The 18,919-nt window shown below is 39.1% G+C and overlaps 3 protein-coding genes across 5 annotated transcripts; 2 read left to right on the top strand and 1 right to left on the bottom strand.

Moving 5' to 3' along the window:
• The first annotated feature begins 1,573 nt into the window (after positions 1-1,573).
• On the top strand, positions 1,574-4,451 carry avp (arginine vasopressin). 2 transcript variants are annotated; one of them, XM_077003549.1, is made up of 4 exons: positions 1,574-1,695; positions 1,797-1,903; positions 3,513-3,717; positions 3,879-4,451. In XM_077003549.1, exons 2-4 carry the CDS (start codon positions 1,802-1,804, stop codon positions 4,022-4,024), a joined length of 453 nt encoding a protein of 150 aa, XP_076859664.1. In that variant the 5' UTR covers positions 1,574-1,695; positions 1,797-1,801; the 3' UTR covers positions 4,025-4,451. The 2 variants fall into 2 exon arrangements, with proteins under 2 accessions (XP_076859664.1, XP_076859663.1); XM_077003548.1 differs by lacking the exon at positions 1,574-1,695 and having other exon boundaries at positions 1,706-1,903.
• Positions 4,452-7,386: 2,935 nt separating this feature from the next.
• Positions 7,387-12,268, top strand: slc35d2 (solute carrier family 35 member D2). 2 transcript variants are annotated; one of them, XM_077003545.1, is made up of 12 exons: positions 7,387-8,358; positions 8,771-8,804; positions 8,890-8,976; positions 9,069-9,136; positions 9,988-10,059; positions 10,498-10,566; positions 10,678-10,780; positions 11,007-11,099; positions 11,205-11,272; positions 11,378-11,456; positions 11,813-11,895; positions 12,003-12,268. In XM_077003545.1, exons 1-12 carry the CDS (start codon positions 8,183-8,185, stop codon positions 12,145-12,147), a joined length of 1,077 nt encoding a protein of 358 aa, XP_076859660.1. In that variant the 5' UTR covers positions 7,387-8,182; the 3' UTR covers positions 12,148-12,268. The 2 variants fall into 2 exon arrangements, with proteins under 2 accessions (XP_076859660.1, XP_076859661.1); XM_077003546.1 differs by lacking the exon at positions 11,813-11,895.
• A 2,048-nt stretch (positions 12,269-14,316) lies between these two features.
• Positions 14,317-18,713, bottom strand: znf367 (zinc finger protein 367). The gene is made up of 5 exons (XM_077003547.1): positions 17,757-18,713; positions 16,937-17,087; positions 16,740-16,859; positions 16,381-16,519; positions 14,317-16,185 (listed from the first exon to the last, which is right to left on the bottom strand). The coding sequence occupies exons 1-5, from the start codon at positions 18,030-18,032 to the stop codon at positions 15,924-15,926; spliced, it is 948 nt and encodes a 315-aa protein (XP_076859662.1). The 5' UTR covers positions 18,033-18,713; the 3' UTR covers positions 14,317-15,923.
• Positions 18,714-18,919: the final 206 nt, after the last annotated feature.

The following is an 18,919-nucleotide window of genomic DNA, read 5'->3' as shown; positions in this document are numbered from 1 at the left end:
GTTGATCTGTGTCAAAACAGCCTGGTGTCACATATACTGTACTTAAAACCAATTCAGCTTAGTATGCAAACACATAAATAAAATATTGCAAGAAAGAACTAAAAAGGAATATTATGAAATGCTTTAGCATTAGGCTTTATACTCATCTTTTGCTTTTGTGTCACCCTGCATGTCGCTGAATTATTTGAAAATGTTATCCCAAATTAGTGCTCACACCGTTTTGAATGCAAAACAGGCATTTCTGTTGTTTTCTTCCTAGCTGCATGTTGTGCAGATGAATAAGATGTATGTGATTCTGATAGTCTGACCTCTCTCCCTTCACATCTTTTACAGTCCTCAACATTAACCCCTTCATATCTGCTTGCCTTTCTGTTCCACTACCATCATTTGCTTCTGTAATTTTTCATCTATTTGTTTCCTTGTGACAATGTAAATGTATTTATGTCCTAAGGTGTCATGGTGAGTAAAGCTTAGCTTAGTTAGTATTTGGTTAGTAGTTGAGTTATCCTGGTGTATGCTGGCTGTGTGGTTAGTAGTTGAGTTATCCTTGTGTATGCTGGCTGTGTGGTTAGTAGTTGAGTTATCCTGGTGTATGCTGGCTGTGTGGTTAGTAGTTGAGTTATCCTGGTGTATGCTGGCTGTGTGGTTAGTAGTTGAGTTATCCTGGTGTATGCTGGCTGTGTGGTTAGTAGTTGAGTTATCCTGGTGTATTCTGGCTGTGTGGTTAGTAGTTGAGTTATCCTGGTGTATGCTGGCTGTGTGGTTAGTAGTTGAGTTATCCTGGTGTATGCTGGCTGTGTGGTTAGTAGTTGAGTTATCCTGGTGTATGCTGGCTGTGTGGTTAGTAGTTGAGTTATCCTGGTGTATTCTGGCTGTGTGGTTAGTAGTTGAGTTATCCTGGTGTATTCTGGCTGTGTGGTTAGTAGTTGAATTATCCTGGTGTATGCTGGCTGTGTGGTTAGTAGTTGAGTTATCCTGGTGTATTCTGGCTGTGTGGTTAGTAGTTGAGTTATCCTGGTGTATTCTGGCTGTGTGGTTAGTAGTTGAGTTATCCTGGTGTATGCTGGCTGTGTGGTTAGTAGTTGAGTTATCCTGGTGTATGCTGGCTGTGTGGTTAGTAGTTGAGTTATCCTGGTGTATGCTGGCTGTGTGGTTAGTAGTTGAGTTATCCTGGTGTATTCTGGCTGTGTGGTTAATAGTTGAGTTATCCTGGTGTATTCTGGCTGTGTGGTTAGTAGTTGAATTATCCTGGTGTATGCTGGCTGTGTGGTTAGTAGTTGAGTTATCCTGGTGTATTCTGGCTGTGTGGTTAGTAGTTGAGTTATCCTGGTGTATTCTGGCTGTGTGGTTAGTAGTTGAGTTATCCTGGTGTATGCTGGCTGTGTGGTTAGTAGTTGAATTATCCTGGTGTATGCTGGCTGTGTGATGATTAGTTAGCCAAGTTGTAGTTTCCTCTCATATTAATCTATTGAAAAACACACAATGTAATGTAATTTATTATTATTTTGGCTTCTCCTTGATTACTTAAAAAGTTGTAGCTACTGTAACAGCAGTAACACAGAGCAAAAACAGAGCATTTAGCTTAATCAGCCGGCATTATTCGAGTATTACTTTAGCAGATACCTTAGAGGTGGGAGGGAGTAGCGACATTAAATGTCCTGACGTCGCCTTAACACAAGTCTGAAGAACAGAATGGTGAGTATAAAAAGCATTTTGAACACTGCTTCCTTTGAAACGGGAACAGGGGGTCACACCTCACGACTGAAACACCGTGATGTCCGACTCTTGGCTTCCAGCGGGCATGATCTGTCTCCTAGCGCTGTCCTCGCTCTCTTCCGCCTGTTATATTCAGAACTGCCCGCGTGGAGGGAAGCGCTCGTCTCCAGGTATCGGAATAAGGCAGGCAAGTATCCCAATAGTTACATTAGTTACACTTTCTCTATCTAATAGCCTGTAGTTTACATTTATACCCTTGCTAAAGTTTACACTTGTAAATGTTACCGACAAGTGGCGATATTCAACATTGCATAAAAAGATTTGTTTAAAAAGGTATTTAAAGGTACTATTTGCTGTGCTGCTTTAATGCAGCGTTCGATCATTACAGCTGATTGATAAAATAAGAAAGGCATTGTTTGCTTTTGCTACATAAACATGTTTAGCATATATCATATAAAATCGTGAAGCACTCGGTTTAATGGGTGTAACAAAAGAGTAATTTAGTTGTAAATGAAGGTAAATTCTATAAGTGATGTTTAGGACACTGTATAAGGTAGATGCTTTTGAAGCTTGGTAGGAATTTGTATCACATCTGAAACTGGATAGAATGTTGTAATCTAGTTTTAAGCCCTCGTGCTACTTAATGGAAGTTGGAAGTTTTGTATTTTTGAAAATGTTGAAATTACTAAAAAACTTTTAGAAAATGTACACTCACCGGCCATTTTATTAGGTACACCTTGATAGTACTGGGTTGGACCCCCTTTTTCCTTCAGAACTGCCTTAATCCTTCGTGGCATAGATTCAACAAGGTACTAGAAACATTCCTCAGAGAGTCTGGTCCATATTGACACGATAGCATCACGCAGTTGCTGCAGATTTGTCGGCTGCACATCCATGATGTGAATCTCCCGTTCCACCACATCCCAAAGGTGCTCTATTGGATTGAGATCTGGTGACTGTGGAGGCCATTCGAGTACAGTGAACTCATTGTTGGGTTTAAGAAACCAGTCTGAGAGGATTCGTGCTTTATGATATGGCATGTTATCCTGCTGGAAGTAGCCATCAGAAGATGAGAACACTGTGGTCATAAAGGGATGGAAATGGTCAGCAACAATGCTCAGGAAGGCTGTGGCATTGATACGATGCTCAATTGGTACTAATGGGCTCAAAGTATGCCAGGAAAATATCCCCCACACCATTGCACCACCAGCCTGAACTGTTGATACAAGGCAGGATGGATCCATGCTTTCATGTTGTTGAAGCCAAACCCTACCATCCGAATATTGCGGCAGAAATCGAGACTCATCAGACCAGGCAACATTTTTCCAATCTTCTATTGTCCAATTTTGGTGAACTTGTGTGAATTGTAGCCTCAGTTTCCTGTTCTTAACTGACAGGAGTGGCAGCTGATGTGGTCTTCTGCTGCTGTATCCCATCCACCTCAAGGTTTGACGTATTGTGCATGACGTATTGTGCATTGCTGCCATGTGATTGCCTGATTCGACATTTGCGTTAATGAGTAGTTGGACAGGTGTACCTAATAAAGTGGCCAATGAGTGTATAAAACACTCATAAAACAAATATTAGTAATGCCTAAGCAATATTACATCATCATGCAGCCGTGACGAACTTCCCTTCTGTTATTTGGACAAACGGATGTAAGAATGCCTCCATTCTAACGTCACGTAACATATGACAGGCACACTTAACTCTTCATTGACTTTCATTATGTGAGAATGCGATATTAATTTGATGCATGTATGATGGTTTGGTGCAACATAATCTCCCTTCTGAAGTGCATGTCCTGTGGTCCTGGGGAGAGGGGCCGCTGCTTTGGCCCCAGTATTTGCTGTGCAGCAGATCTGGGCTGCTACGTGGGCTCACCAGAGGCAGCCGGCTGCATGGAGGAGAACTACCTGCCCAGCCCCTGCGAGAGTGGAGGGAGACCCTGTGGATCCGAGGGGGGGCGTTGTGCTGCTCCAGGCATCTGCTGTGACTCAGGTCAGTGACACCCTGTAAAAATAATAATTCAGTTAGTTTAAACCCTTCATATTGCACACAAGATATCAGGTACTGACATGACTGGTTTATCGATGATTTCTGGGTGTGTCCATATTTCTTTGTCATGTTTGCTCAGGTTTTGGCATTACTCTCTTTTGCAGAGAGGTGTGTCCTCTATTCAAACTGTTCAGAAGACAGCAGGTTTAACCATCCTGCAGAAGTGAACACCAAACTGAGCAGTGCCTCAACCAGAGAAACACTGGTGCGTCTCTTCAACCTGGCCACTAGAGGGCAGACACAGATTTGAGATTTCAGATTTTCCTAAACATTTGCCTGCCTCAGCCCCCAGTTACAGACTCTCACTTTAAATTTTCAAATCTATGTTATCCATCCATCCATCCATCCATCCATCCATCCGCATCCACTTATCAGGGTCCGGGTCACGGGGGCAGTAGCCTAAGCAAAGAGGCCCCTCTGGGGGGATACCAAGGTGTTCACTGGACAGCTGAGAGATATAATCTCTCCAGCATGTACTGGGTCTTCCCTGGGGTGTCCTCCCAGTTTGACATGCCCAGAACACCAGTTGGACATGCCCAGCTACTGATCCTCAGTTACTGAAACTGACGCTTGGAACACGTCTGTGTTATTTTACCATTATTTATGATGTGACGAAACATAACGAGCTGCTGATCCAGTGTGTAAATATGTAGTAAATAAAGACTGTCTTGCTGTAACACGTCTTCTGAACCCTTAATTATGTCTTTATAAAAGTATATCCTCTATACAATAATACTCTGGTGCACACCTTATTGTTGTTTTAGCTGGTGTCTTTTGTATTTGTTTTTCCCACCGAATGCCAACAGACCAAAACCAAAACTGACACAGATTCACTGTCACGACAAGCTCATTCACAAAAGGAAGCACACAAGAGGCAGATTTAGCAGCAGTTCTTGTTTTTACTATCTCTGCATTGATGCTCCTGTCAAACCTCTATTCGTATTTGCTTTCGTTTTGTAGAAACTGGTGTAAAATCTTTCAAAAGCACAACCCTTGTATTAAACAATGAATAATCATATTATGACATTTTTTTTGTTAAAATGTAGTTTTAGCATGCAATCATACAGATCCACATCTCAGAACTGATGTTTGAAAATACTCTTACAATATACAACTGTCAGAATACAATATCAGAATGGAGACTTTCTACTGTGAAATGTTTGATTTTCCCATCTTTTAGTGTCTAATTCTATGGACATATCTAAAATATAGTCAACATTTTAAAGCTATCGAACTCTTTATTGCCCAAATAACATTCTACTAGAACTACAACAGGATTGTTTATAATAATAAAGGTTTATTTTAAGGTAATTAACTACTTTAAGGCTTGATCGCCGATCATTATCCTATGTTCTCATAAAAGGTAGCACATATCCAGTAGTAGTAAGTAGTCATTAGTAAACAGTAGTAATATTTGTTAGTTAGATACAATTCTCTGCTTTATTACTATAGCATTTATGATATGCATTTTCATATAGCCAGTGACACCATATATGTCAGTGTTTTAACATGAAATACACTATATCCATTCACATTCATGTTAAAGTTAAAGCGTCTTTGGGTACTTTGAAAGGTGCTATATAAGTGCACCTTATTATTATTATTATTATTATTATTAAAGTAAACTTTTGCAGAGCCAGGTGTTTTAGTACATACTCTAACATTGAAATAGATGCCCTCAGTACATTTTTGCACCACCTGTCACTTTAAAGTGCAAGTTCGAACAGCCTTACACTATAACAGCTGTGGGAATGGGGGGTCCCATCATTCTTGGGTACTGATTCACACACATGTTGTGCTTCCAAAAAGCTTAGACGTGCCACAGGGTGCCAAGTGGGCGTTACCAGGTGAGAAGGTATGTGAATAAATGTGGTTTTCCAGCATCTGCACACTTTCATTCTCACTGTTCTCATCATGGAGCTGCGAGGTGCGGGCCTGGCTCTTCTTCTCCTGTGTTCCATCATCTTCATCACTACTGATGGTAAGGAACCAGCCACAGAGGGGAGAACTACATACTGCTTATATGTGTGCAATATTGTTTGTATGTGATCTCAGTCATGAGGGATTCATGAAGCATTTGTGCTGCTCAGTGGGTATTTATCAGAAAGGTTATTTAAGATCACTAGTGTAATGAAATTAATGAACTAGTGAAACTGGTTTCAGTAGAATTTTTCTACTGTATTGCTATTAACTTTGCTAACTAATGGTTGACGTTTATATGCGTTTTCCCAAAGGCATTACACAATACATGAACATTGTAAAAAAAATTGAGGTGCTCACTTGAAGTAATTGTCTCATGTTTTCTGTAGCAAGGACTAAAATGTAGCAGATAAAACATTTGTTTACTTGTCATAAGGGAGACTAGAATGGTCAAATCTACTGTGACGGTGAATTATGTTTCATAACAGGATACATTCCACACTGCTGTGTAAACGTTTCAACGAAAGTTTCCCACCAAACAATACGGAAAATTACAAGATATGAGATTCAAAGAATAGATGGAGCCTGTGATATTCCAGCATTGATGTGAGTGGAGGATGTATCCAATATGAACACTTTCATAGTGCCTTTCAAATCCTTCTCTATATCTGTCTAACTTGCTGCACAGCTATGAGCCAGGCAGGAATCTTAGGTCATTAGGAACTAATCAGTTAGTACTGCCCAAGGTAAAAACGAATTATGGAAATGTAGCATTTAGCTATTATGCTGTTTCCAAATGGAACCAGCAGTGAGTGGATATTAGAACAATAATAATAAATTATTGACATCTTTCAAGACACTCATGGTCACCTTACATCACAAATCAAAGTACAACACACACAAACAATATATAAATAAAAATCTGTACTTAAAATTACTATAAAATAAATCAATCAATTAACGTGAACAAGCAAGTTTAAAAGATGTGTTTTTGAATTGAATAATTGAACAGCTCCAATACTACATATTTGTAAATCAAAGATAAAAACATTCCTATATGGCCAAGCTTTTGGTTTGGATTAGATGTTACATAAGATTTTTGAATAAGTTATTTTTATCTTTTACTTATTCTTATTTTCATTATTATTATCTTCTTTAATTCATGGGTATTTTATCTTAATATTACTTTAATTTATCTCAATTTACTTTTGAGTAATTTTAAACCCCTTTTCTTTAAATTCTTTATTTAATTCATTTTTTTTCTACTTTATTCCTTTAAAATCTTGTTTTTTATTTATTATACATTTTGGCAATAAACTTCCTAAGATGATATCTCAGGTCATATAAAGCTTCTTTTTTTTCCTTGTGTAAAGCACTTTGAATCGCTGGTGTGTATGAAAGGTGTTAGAAAAATAAAGTGTCTTGTCTCTCCTCTCCTCTCCTCTTCTCTTCTCTTCTCTCTCCTCTTTTCTTCTTTTATCTTGTTGCTTTCTTGAGGTTGATTTGAATTCCCAGATACAGTTTATAATAATATGAATGTTTTTGCTCCCTTTTACAGACTGTATATGGAAAACAAGAAATTCTGCATAGATGTGAAGTTTAAGAAAAATGTGGATAAGATAGTTAGGGCGAGGGGCCAAAGGACCAGAAGGACGAAGAGAAAATGCAGAAGAATCGACTGCAGAAAGCATGGATAATATAATGTGATTAATGAAATACACATATGGTCAGACATCTGCATCACGTTTAGTTGTTGATGTTAAATGGGGTGTGGGTGTTAAATCTGGGCATGTTTTGTACTAAACAGAATATATATAAATATTAACACCTTTCTTTAATGACTTTTCATAATAATTACTCTGATTTTCATTTGATGCCTCACTGATGGTTGTTAAAGGTCACTATATTAATTAATTATCTGTAAATAAAATGAGATATTCATAAGCTTTGTCTCTTCATACATAGACTGCTGCATGAATATTCTACTAAAGAGTTGGTCATATAAATATTTTATCAGAATAGGTAGTACTGCGCAATTCCTCGCTAGTTTCCAATAATCTATATAGTATTGTGTAATATGCATTGCGTGTTGTCAAAACAGCAATAACAGGTGAATTAATGTTATTACTTCTGTCAATGCTATCTGTTCTTTAGTAAGCCAATAACATTACAAATGGACAATGTGAATACAAATATTTTAGTCACAAAGATTTAGTCATTTGTGAAGGCACTAGCCTCCCATCTAGTGGATGGACGCTGTTAGTTTCAACTTCAGTATGCCAACCCAGTTTAGTGCCTGGCCGGCAGAGCTCACCTGTATCGGGGTTTACCGTCGGAAAATCTTTTGAAATAGTTTTAGCACAGATGAAGAGAGAATGTTCTGAATGCACTCCCACTTTTTGGGAGTGCAATCTCTGCGAAATGTTTCACTCTGCACGGCAAAATTAGGTCGACAAGTTAGAGGAAACGTCATTACCCAAAAACAAAAATGTCAAGAGCCTCTTGCTTTACTTCATCGTCGTCTTCGTCGCCGTCGTCGACTTGTTCTTCACATATTCCCGGTTCAAAAAACGGACAATTTGCAAAGGTCCTTTCTGCTGCATTTTATGCTCTCAGCTCCTTTCTTATCATCGTTGTTAACAAGACTGTGTTAACGAACTACCGGTAAGACACACACTTCCACTTCAATCATGGACAGCCTATCACTTCCGTATTGTTGAAACGTCCCTCTTTACTAGCCAAAAGTGTATCGAAGTATTATCGATTAGACTTTCGTGAAAGCTTGTAACATTGCTTACTTTATACATATTCATCCACCGACATTTTGTTACGTGTTAATTTAATTAACATTTCATAGGTGTACTGTTACAGATTGTAGCTTATTGTTAGCAAATTGTTTGTCCTGTGTTACCTGGGTTATTGGCTGGGTTGAGAGTGGCTACCAGCAATTATTTCCACACTCAGAAAGTAGTCAGAAAGTGAATGTTGATGAAGAGTTTGAAGTGTGCTTCTAATAAATAAGTGTAATAAAGAGAGTGTTGGGCGTTAAATATTAAAAATTATTGTCTTTATGTAGATTTCCCTCATACATGTTCCTAGGAATTGGACAGGTCAGTTTGACTGCACTTTTGGTTATGAATTCTCTAAACTGTTAAAACTAGTGTTAGTATTTTAAATAGTACTTTTCTTCCTCAGATGGCATTCACTATCATCATTCTCTATATAGCCAAAATATGCAAAGCTGTCAGTTTTCAGGACTTTGACAGAAGTTTACCCAGAAAGGTTAATATGTATATTTATATATTTCACATATCAACTGTTTCCTTTTGGGTCTTATGATCACTGATTTTGCTCTAATGTGTTACATTCCACAGATCTTTCCTTTGCCATTATTCTATGTTGGCAATCATGTAACAGGATTGGGAGGCACAAAGAAATTAAGGTATACATTTTGTATGCAATAAACCATATAAATATCAACCATAAACATATGAACCATATAAATCATAAATGTATACTTCATGGATTAAAACAACAGAAAGAAACTATTAAATTTCAATTATTATTCACAAGAATAAATTGAAAAAGTGGCCAAAGACGATCATGTTTGAACTGATTATATATTTTTACCATTGTCAAAAGAATGTGTTTCATGGAAAGTCTCTTTGTGGTCAAGTGTTTTCTTTAAAAGAATTTCTGACAGGCCAACTGTGGAAGGGCTCACCACTAAAGTGTTCTCGTGCCACACACACACACACACACACACACACACACACACACACACACAAACACACACTAGTGATTATTAAGGGGCTGTCCAAAGCGGTGGGAGTTAGGTGCATTGCTCAATGGCACTCCAGTCATGGCCTCAGGCCTGGGAATCAAACCTATGACCCTACAGTCACAAGACTGGTTCCTTAACCACCAGACCATGATCTAAAGAATGTTAATGAATGCAGTGAGAATACAGTGAGAGAAATATTCGGAGGATGAATTTGTTTAAGCCCAAGTTATTACTTATTCCTATTATTAAGTATCATGTTCAGCCTCAGAAGACAGGCATAATTATTTCATTCAGATAAGAGAATAACATTTTTCATATAAGGTGAGCCATGATTAGCTACTTTCATGAATGTAGATGTTATATAGAAATTACCATTATAAAATGGTCATGTACATGTTTGGTGCAGATGAGTACTTTTCTCCATGTGGTAGCTTTGCTGCAGAGGATAATAGTTCATCTTTGTCTTTGTTTAACTAGCAATGATGTTCATGTTCCTCTGAATTTTGCAGCTTACCCATGTTCACTGTTCTCCGAAAGTTCTCCATTCTAATCACAATGATTATGGAGTCAAAAATATTAAGGTATGTGTCATTCTTCTTCTCTCTCCAGGCAGAACTACTGAATGTCTACCAGAGCCATTTCAATTCCATAACAGTTTTTCTAGTCACTCCAGTAGTGTTCTCCAAACGAAACATGTTGGAACCGTTGCTGCTTGAACTGCTATAATGGGCATATTAGAAGTCTGTAAAATGTATGTACCGCTATGAACTAGTGCAAACATATTGTTTCATGTTATTGAATGTGAGGCCATTTTGCCACTGCCAAGTTTTAGGGAATTTTTGTGCTGACATTGAGTGTTGTGGCTACTCAGACTGCCAAAAAACTCTAAAAATATTTTGTTTGTTGCATATTAGTCCTTTGGTCAACACACCTTCAAGAACCATTTTCTTTTTAGACTGTAAAATGAAATTGCATTTAGACTGTATCTGTCAAAACTGAACAAAAGGTTGATCTTACAGAAAGACTTTTTCACCTCAGCTGGTGTACAGTGTATTGGCCATAGTGTTTGGTGCTCTAATTGCTGCAAGGTACAGTAATCCGTGATGGTGACATTAAATATTCATAAACAGCAGTATTTCTGTCTCGACTCAGAAGCATATCAAGCAAAATATCTTTCTGTTTTGTATTAACTGGTTTAGCTCTGACCTGGCCTTTGATGTAGAGGGTTACACTTTTGTTCTACTCAACGATGTCTTCACAGCTGCTAGTGGGGTGTACACAAAGAAGAAACTGGGAGTGGAGGTATGCATGTAATGTGACTCGCCAATCTAGTCATTGTGTTTGTCCACAGCATCTTTGGCTATAATTCCAAATAATTCCAAAGTATGTAAATTATTTAAGTGCAACAATTATATATACAACATGTAACATAACTGTACTGCAAAGGAAACTATTTTTGTAATGCTGAAGATGTAGAGGGAAGAGGTGACGGTCTTTATTCTTTTGGTGATGTTCCGCTTCTGTTAAGGGCCTTGGCAAGTATGGAGTTCTGTTCTACAATGCATTCATCATCATTATACCAACTATTTTAGCAAGTGCCTACACTGGAGATTTGGAAAAGGTGAATGATCATGTGAATGAGTCACTCTATAAATAGTTAAATAAACAGTCCAATGACTTAGTTGCATAAAATGAAAAGAATCCATTTAGTTTGTTTTCCTTATAGGCCATTGCCTTTGAAGGATGGCTGTCACTGAGTTTCATTTTATATTTTCTGATGTCTTGTGTCATGGGGTAAGGAATATCTCATTTTGCCATTTTGTAAATGAAATCATGTAGCTCAGTAATGAAATCATGGTGCCAGTAATCACTTTGAACTGTTTTATTTTTTTGTCACAGGTTTATTCTGATGTACTCCATTATTTTGTGCAGTTATTACAACAGTGCCCTAACCACTACAGTTATTGGGGCAATAAAGGTTAGTTTTATTTTCCATTCTCCATTTGCATTTACACATTTCCTATTCTTTCTGAATCATTTAATGCCTACTCACTGACCTGTTCACTCTCTGTATGCAAGATATAGGAACCAACATTATTCTTAGAAATCTTGTATGACAGAATAGGGTTAGAATTTTAGCTGTGCAGTGTGTAGTCGGTAGTTGAACATTTATGAGTAATTTCAGCTTTTCTCCTTCTGTAAACATGCGTTTTTCCTAGATCTGTCATGCAATCTTTCTTGGAAGATAAAATTTGCTTGCTAGTTTGCTGTCATTACCGATATACATTTCTTTAGTCATTAAAAAAATTTATTAATTATTTTTGCTTTCTGTAGAATGTTGCTGTAGCATACATTGGCATGTTCATTGGAGGAGATTATATATTCTCATGGCCAAACTTTGTAGGGCTAAATATATGGTAAGACTCCCTCATTTAAACCCTATCAAATCCAGATATTGTAGAGTAATGCAAGTCAAACCTTTCTGTTTGTTTTTGCCTCTGTTCTCCCACTTTCAACCGTTCAGCATATCTGGCGGAGTATTGTACTCGTACTTGACTTTCCACACCACTATCAGTCCTCCTGCACGAGCAGTGAACCAAGAGGAGGAGAGTATGAAGGTCCATGTGGTAGGAGATGACCTGGGCAAAGCTAGCACTGAGATCCAGTAATCACCTATTACATCTACATTTGGAGACGGAACGTCATTAATACCATAGTCGTGGGTTTTTGGCTATGTACTGTTACTGTTTTGGCTGTATTTGAAATGAGAAAATACGCCCGAAGCAAGAATTCGTATTTGTATATTTGTCTTTGTGACGTGCGCAAGGAAGCAGGATGCAGAGTAGAGAGAGTCACTAAACAAACAGCATTTCTTCAACAAGTATCCTGACAACATTAAACAAAGCCAAATAAAGACTGACAAAGAACGGTGACAACACACACAGTTAAACACTGACAAAAACCAGACACAAGTGTAGCACATAACAATAACGAGACAAGTGACAGGTGTGATGAATGACGTGAGCAACACAGAACACACGTACACACCACAAGATGCACACGCAAACGGACCATATATAGACACACGTAGACATGTCTGCAGGTGGGGACGGGTCAGGGGCTGTACCATGATGGTCTTAAAGTCATTTCAAAAGATTATCCTTCAGAATCAACAAATGCTCATAATTTCACCAACCACGTAGACCAGAAGGTTGATATGAAACATCATCAAGTGGTATATAACTGAAGGTGAAGAGCATGACAGATAGAAGAATGCATGTCATGATGGCAACATTCAACATCATCCATCAGGCATTGCAAAGAAGGACCTTGCCCTGGACAGACCGTTAATGACATCACAAACTGTTCAATGACATGCACAAATTATATACACTGTATATGTTCACATCTTTATTTATGCAGTGCCTTGAGCAAATATTTATTCATTCTAAATCTGGATATTCAAATTTCATGCCATATTGGATCTGAAGGAAAACTGTGAAAATGAAGGACAAATAACACTAAGGATATATTAGAGGATATTTTTTCAAGCTGTTTTATTAGATACGATCCGCTAGTTCATATAGTATTTTATTTATAAAGAACTGCTGCGTGTGGCTTGTACATGTCTGAACCACTTGAAATTTTTATTTGTGCCTGGAGGTACACTTGCACATTTTCATAATTCTGCTCACCAAATCTCCTATTCATTTTCTATGAGATGTTATTTCCATCATACGTGACTGCCTAAGGCATGACAGTAGCATGGCAACAAATTGGGGAGTTGTGGAGTGGCAGGAAGACATGCATACAGTTGTTTTATTAGATATGTTCGGTTTATTAGAAGTTCCAAGTCAGTATACATGAAACAATAATATTAGCAGGGTAGAGGTTCCACGTGTTTCATGATAAAGATGCAATCGTGATAAGATGCATTATTCCTGCAATTAACTGTTCTCCATTAAATTCACAACCCAAGTAGGAAGATTCTCATCTGGCAGGTAACATCTTTATTATTATGCAAATAACTGATCAGTCCCCCTTAACAACACTACGATAAATTCATTTAAGTGCACGTTTGTGCACATGATTCTGGGATGAGGTCTCATGACTGATGTTAAAGTGAAAATCATCAGCTTGTTTGAGTCTGTTCTCAGCACCCGTGCCAGATCACACATGTGGTGATTAGTCCTTTTTACAGGACCAAAAGCTGTTGGCTGCTAATGAATTCCTGACCAGCTGTGTTCTGTTGTGTGGGAGATTTATTTGTTTCCGCATGAATATAAAAGGACTGTAAAGAGTAAAGCAGGCTAGCGTTAGGCTGAAAAGTCAGAATACATCTTTGAAAATTTGTTTTAAGGTCCTAGTGACATCAATATCATACAGACTGAAGTATTTTGCATTTATTATGCCTTTTTTATCCATACTGTAAAATATATTTAAAATATAAATATTTTAATTATTTATACCGGTTCCCTTCTTTCCATGTAGTTGATACAGAACCATGCCTGATGCAGTGTTACCTGGTGTTTAGTTTTCTGTTTTTGGGACAGAATTCTAATAAACACAAAGTAAATGGTTTTGATAGCTTAAGACTCACTACTGTAAAAATTAGAGCTTTTCTAGAAAATGCATGATAGTCAGATATGCCTTGTTTACTTTGCCATTTAATGGTTGTAGACCAGTGTTACTCAATCCAGTCCCCAGTGCCCACTGCTTTGCTCAGTCCAAGCTCCCAACACATTAGGTTAGACTCTGGTGGGCCTTGATGACCAGGTTGACGACCACTGTAGACCACTGAGGTGTGCATAGTTACTTTAAGAAAGACGAGGCTGGAGAGTTTTTTGAGCATTTATAAAATGTGAGTACCAAAACACTGCATTCAGTCATTTATGGTATTTAATAAAAACCAGCAGTACTAACACTAAGGATGAACTGAGAAAACGCCTGCTCTATGCATTTACGTTCTTTCCACACAGCAAACTTTCCAGATTAAACAACCTGATTTACATTCTGTTGTCTTAAAAACAAGGCAATAACAAAGGATGCATCTGAGAATTTAACTTAAAGGTCAAACTTGTGCAGCTTTCCTAATGACTGTGGAATATATTATTTAAATATATTTAGCTATTTATAAGGAAATACAATAATCAGGTGTACTTTATCTTTGTCATTGGATGTTCAATAGTAAATACACATTTTCCAGTTTTACATTTTCACCAGATTAGGCCATTTTTCATGTTACTTAGCACAAAAGCAACCAAGTTTATGCAATAAGACAACGTTCACTGTACTAACCGTCCAATTCTATTAAATGAATGGGGGAGGGTATCAGGTTTTTGGGAAGAACAGCTGGACGTCAGCTGACAGAGGACCTGGGAGAAGAAACCATTAACGTAGTGTTTCATGCTGTGAATTTGCCACCTCCACTAGAGCTGAGGACACATTAAAATGCCATTTATTCCCCAAACAAGTGCTGTCTATGAGTTTAAAGTGAGAACATTTGTAATCTCATTCTGCTATGGTTGGGAAGTTGATATAACCATTAACAAATATTCCACTGTCAAACTGCTTAATGTAGAACAGTAAATGAACTCCATAAGTGCTATAATAGAGCAAGTGACTGTGAAGCACAGCTTGCTATAAACTAATATATTGTCATGTCTGCTGAATGTGGGGTTTTCTATGGTTCAGAGCTTGAGTTAGTTACTATGTAGATGCAAACCTCAAAGCATTAGGATAGAAGTACGTGGAAGGTTTCAAAACTATACAGCTGTGTTAACATAAATATGAACTGACAGTACACGTAATGAAGCAGATCTATGTGTACCAAGTAATACTACTGTAAAATTTCAGTTGTGACATACAGGAGCGAAAGCAAAAGTGTACCCTTTCCCCTGCCTGTAATCTCTTGCCTTCCCTTCATGACCAAATACACAGAGCCTATTCTGGTTTCATCTTGACTGGACTGGTTTTTCCATCACCAGACAATGAGTGCCGCATCTGATTGCACCCTGTATTACAAGCGCACACACCTAAGTCCACCTATGTAGTCAACATGATCACGCTCACAATTTCACACACAAAAGGGGGGGACCCCCAAAAAAAAAACAGACCCAAAAACAAATGATCGTCTCTCTTTGATAAGCAAAAGAAAAACAAACAAACATTCTTCATATAAAGATATCTACTAAAGTAGCAGCCTAAAGTTAAAAATAAAAGAAAAATAAGGTGCTTTTAGCTTATGCCAATCCCACACGTGCCTCGGTGGGCTGAATATCCTAGGGTTGCACATGTGGGTAAAATGTCTGATGACAACCATCTACCAAGAGCACAGAAATTCCCATTAAACCACTACATTTAGAAAGAGGTTAAGAGATCTCCCTTGTAATATTCTGCATTACGCAGGACAGAATCCCAGCACGATGCAACCCTAGTCTCTAGTTTACGCTGGTGACACGTTGTTGGCCAGCTCGATGAGAGCCAGTGCTCCATTAAGACGCTCCCTCTGATCCTGGATGCGCCGGCGGGCGGCCCCGCCCCCGCCCCCGCCGCTATTCTTGCCCTCCTCTGGTTCCTCCTCTTCCCCTTCATCAGAGGGCAGGAAGTCCATGGGATCCTGTTGCTCCTGGTCCTCCATGGCCACCTTGTTCAGGGCTTTTCCTTTACTGGGGACAGGTGCTCGCTGCTCCCTCATCTGCCAGTATCTGAAAACACAGCATCACTTGTTTGCAAATATTTGGTGTTTCGAAGAGGGAGTTCAAACGACACTTGTTCTAGCATTTTAACATTGTAATACTGCAATGCCTGTAGTAGACCGGTAACCCTAACCGGGAAAACCAACCCGGTTCCTTTATTGTTTATGCTTTCTACCATGAAAAGGACCTGACTTTTGTCCTTACTTTGCCAACCACTCAGCCACTGCCTTATTGTCAGCCCCCTGGGACGTCCCTGGTTCTCCTGTGGGTTCCTCTCTCTTCAGCCTGGCATATGGGTGCTTAGAGCAGTGTCGGTTAGCATGAGTGAACCGGCTACCGCAGCCTATGAGGAAAAGACAAAACAAAGTTCCTGATTCAAGCAAACCGATAGCCTCAAGCAATATTAATGTATTACATATTTTTCCAACTGTATATATCTATTCAGAAATAAAGCAACATTTCAGTTATACATTGGTAACTATAGTAATGAGTTCTGGTCACACATTAACTGGCACATGCCAACCCACCACAGGCCTTTTTAAAGTCCTCAAGTTTCCACTCACCTTTCTCTGAACAAACAAAAGGCTTCTCTCCGGTATGCAGACGCTGATGAGTTTTTAGTTGGCCGCTCTGGACAAAGGCCTTCCCGCAATCTGGGTAATCACATAGGTAAGGCCGCTCACCTGAGACAAAGACGAGCAGGAGGTCATTTGCTGCTTGGTGTTCACAGGTTGGAGCAGTTCGGTTGGGCGGGACCTACCTGTGTGTGTCCGTTTGTGTGCCTGCAGGGACTTCTCCCGGGGGAAAACTCGATTACAGATACTGCAGCGGATGCGGCTGGTGGAGTTCTCACCCTCGTTAATAAGCTCCCGTACGGTATCTGCACGAGGGCGGCCACGCCGGATCCCATCCTAACAGAAGATAAACCGAAGTGTCAAAATCCTGAAAAGTTATGAAAAGTCTTTAAAACATTAGCGTTAAACAAAACAAAATATTTTATCTGCAGATAACCAGTCAACATTTCAACAATCAATATATTAATAGAAAATAGCAAGGAATAAGAACAGACATGCAGAAGACCACAAATGTAACACAGCACTAAAGGCAGGTGTGTGTATCTGTTCTGCTGGTGTGCTGTAAAGCTCATTTCTAGGACTGTAATGTCCGGTGCTTTTTGGCGCGCAAGGCTGACGTCATTTCAAAAGACAGCTGCTACAGTAGGAAGTGGCGTTTTAAATCCATGTCCTCGCCTCATCGCGGGCGATCTAGCATTACATTTTCTTTTAGTTTTTCACAAGATAATAGTTAATTCACCGAGTTGTATCTAACGCCACTAACCCAATGTGCCATTACAAGCTACTTATAAAGATACAATGTTTCCATAAACGTATCCCCCCCCTTTGTTACTTTGTAACTGAAGGCTACAGAACGAACCGGTTATTCGTTATTCCTCCCTCGCCTTCTCCCCAGACATGCACACACACACACACACACACACACACACACACACACTAAAACGGATCTCAAATGTGGTTCAACGCAATCTCAGCTTTCATGATAATCATGTTCAGTATTCTTACCTTTAAATGATCCGCGCAGGCGATGTCCGTTTCTGCAGGAGAACCATTTCTAATGGGAGAGGCGGCTCCGTTGCCCGATCCTGGACTAAGTGTTACATTGTGCGCGTTTTCTCCCCATCTCCACGGATAAACCATGAAGTCACTAAACCCGGGGCTCGTAGGCATCACCGAGTCCATCGTCTTTGGTTTAATCGGAGTCGTCTTGATAACGGAGACCAGAACTCTTTTTGGTGAATCATTGCAAAAAATTACTTGAGGATGTTTGCCGTCAGCCATTGTAAAAGAAAAATAAGAAATACGGTTTTTAAAAGTCTTGTTTTATCCTCTATTAATTGCTGACGGATACTGACGCAAGTTCGTGTAAAAGTATCCAGTGACAGATGATCCACAGAATTCTTTATCCGGAGTCAGTTCGTCCGATGTCCCAAATTTTTGGCTTGATTTTGCAAAAACGTATTCATAAAAAAAACCACCAATCGTTACGAGACAAATCTATTGGTTTGTCAGTAAATATAGGTACTTTCCGCCGATCTTACCGTCACACTTCTTACCGTGACCCGACCCAACTACATCTTTTCCCGCGTTAGAAATCGCGCCTGAGCGGATCTGACAAATCACCGATGAGGATATTAAAGGCCGCTTACCACATGTATAAGAAACAACCAATAGCAGGCGTAGAAAGACCGTCTGCGTACACGATAGCCAATGGAAAACGTCGTACAATTGTTTTTACACCGATTGGTCCGTCGATTTTTCAACCAATGCATTTTAAACACTCTAGAGCGCGCCGCGTATGACTGACAAGTGTTTCAGCCAATAGCTGTGGCCATGGACCAAGACTACGCTGAAGATTAACGTCTCCCGCGCTCATTGCAACGAATGTTTACGCGTACGTTTTTGTAGTAACCTACATTTAAAGGGAAACGGAGGCGACGGTGGAAGGCGCGAAGATTATGCAACCAAACCAATACTTTATTTGTTAAGGCGTTGCTCTAAAACGGCAGTGCGTTAACAGATGTTATTTACCTTACCGGAATATCGAATATAACAGTAGGCTATAGTGTTTATATACCAATTACTATTCGATTAATGGGTTAGACAATCTGTCAGGAAAACCTTGAAATACTTTTTAGGTAACTTGCATTTATAGTATGAAAACGTCC

This window comes from Brachyhypopomus gauderio, chromosome 4 (assembly GCF_052324685.1).
Source record: "Brachyhypopomus gauderio isolate BG-103 chromosome 4, BGAUD_0.2, whole genome shotgun sequence".
Lineage (NCBI taxonomy): Eukaryota > Metazoa > Chordata > Actinopteri > Gymnotiformes > Hypopomidae > Brachyhypopomus > Brachyhypopomus gauderio.
The sequence above is the reverse complement of the archived record's forward strand: the minus strand, read 5'-3'. Positions and strand labels throughout refer to the sequence as shown.

Coding starts and splice junctions, on each gene's coding strand:
- znf367 (XM_077003547.1), bottom strand. CDS start 18,032: ATGGCTGACGGCAAACATCCTCAAGTAATTTTTTGCAATGATTCACCA. Junction 17,088..17,756: donor CCTGCGCGGATCATTTAAAG/GTAAGAATACTG, acceptor ATCTTCTGTTAG/GATGGGATCCGGCGTGGCCG. Junction 16,860..16,936: donor ACACAAACGGACACACACAG/GTAGGTCCCGCC, acceptor TCTTTGTCTCAG/GTGAGCGGCCTTACCTATGT.
- avp (XM_077003548.1), top strand. CDS start 1,775: ATGTCCGACTCTTGGCTTCCAGCGGGCATGATCTGTCTCCTAGCGCTG. Junction 1,904..3,512: donor CAGGTATCGGAATAAGGCAG/GCAAGTATCCCA, acceptor TCCCTTCTGAAG/TGCATGTCCTGTGGTCCTGG. Junction 3,718..3,878: donor AGGCATCTGCTGTGACTCAG/GTCAGTGACACC, acceptor TCTCTTTTGCAG/AGAGGTGTGTCCTCTATTCA.
- slc35d2 (XM_077003545.1), top strand. CDS start 8,183: ATGTCAAGAGCCTCTTGCTTTACTTCATCGTCGTCTTCGTCGCCGTCG. Junction 8,805..8,889: donor TGTTCCTAGGAATTGGACAG/GTCAGTTTGACT, acceptor TTTCTTCCTCAG/ATGGCATTCACTATCATCAT. Junction 10,567..10,677: donor GGTGCTCTAATTGCTGCAAG/GTACAGTAATCC, acceptor TAACTGGTTTAG/CTCTGACCTGGCCTTTGATG.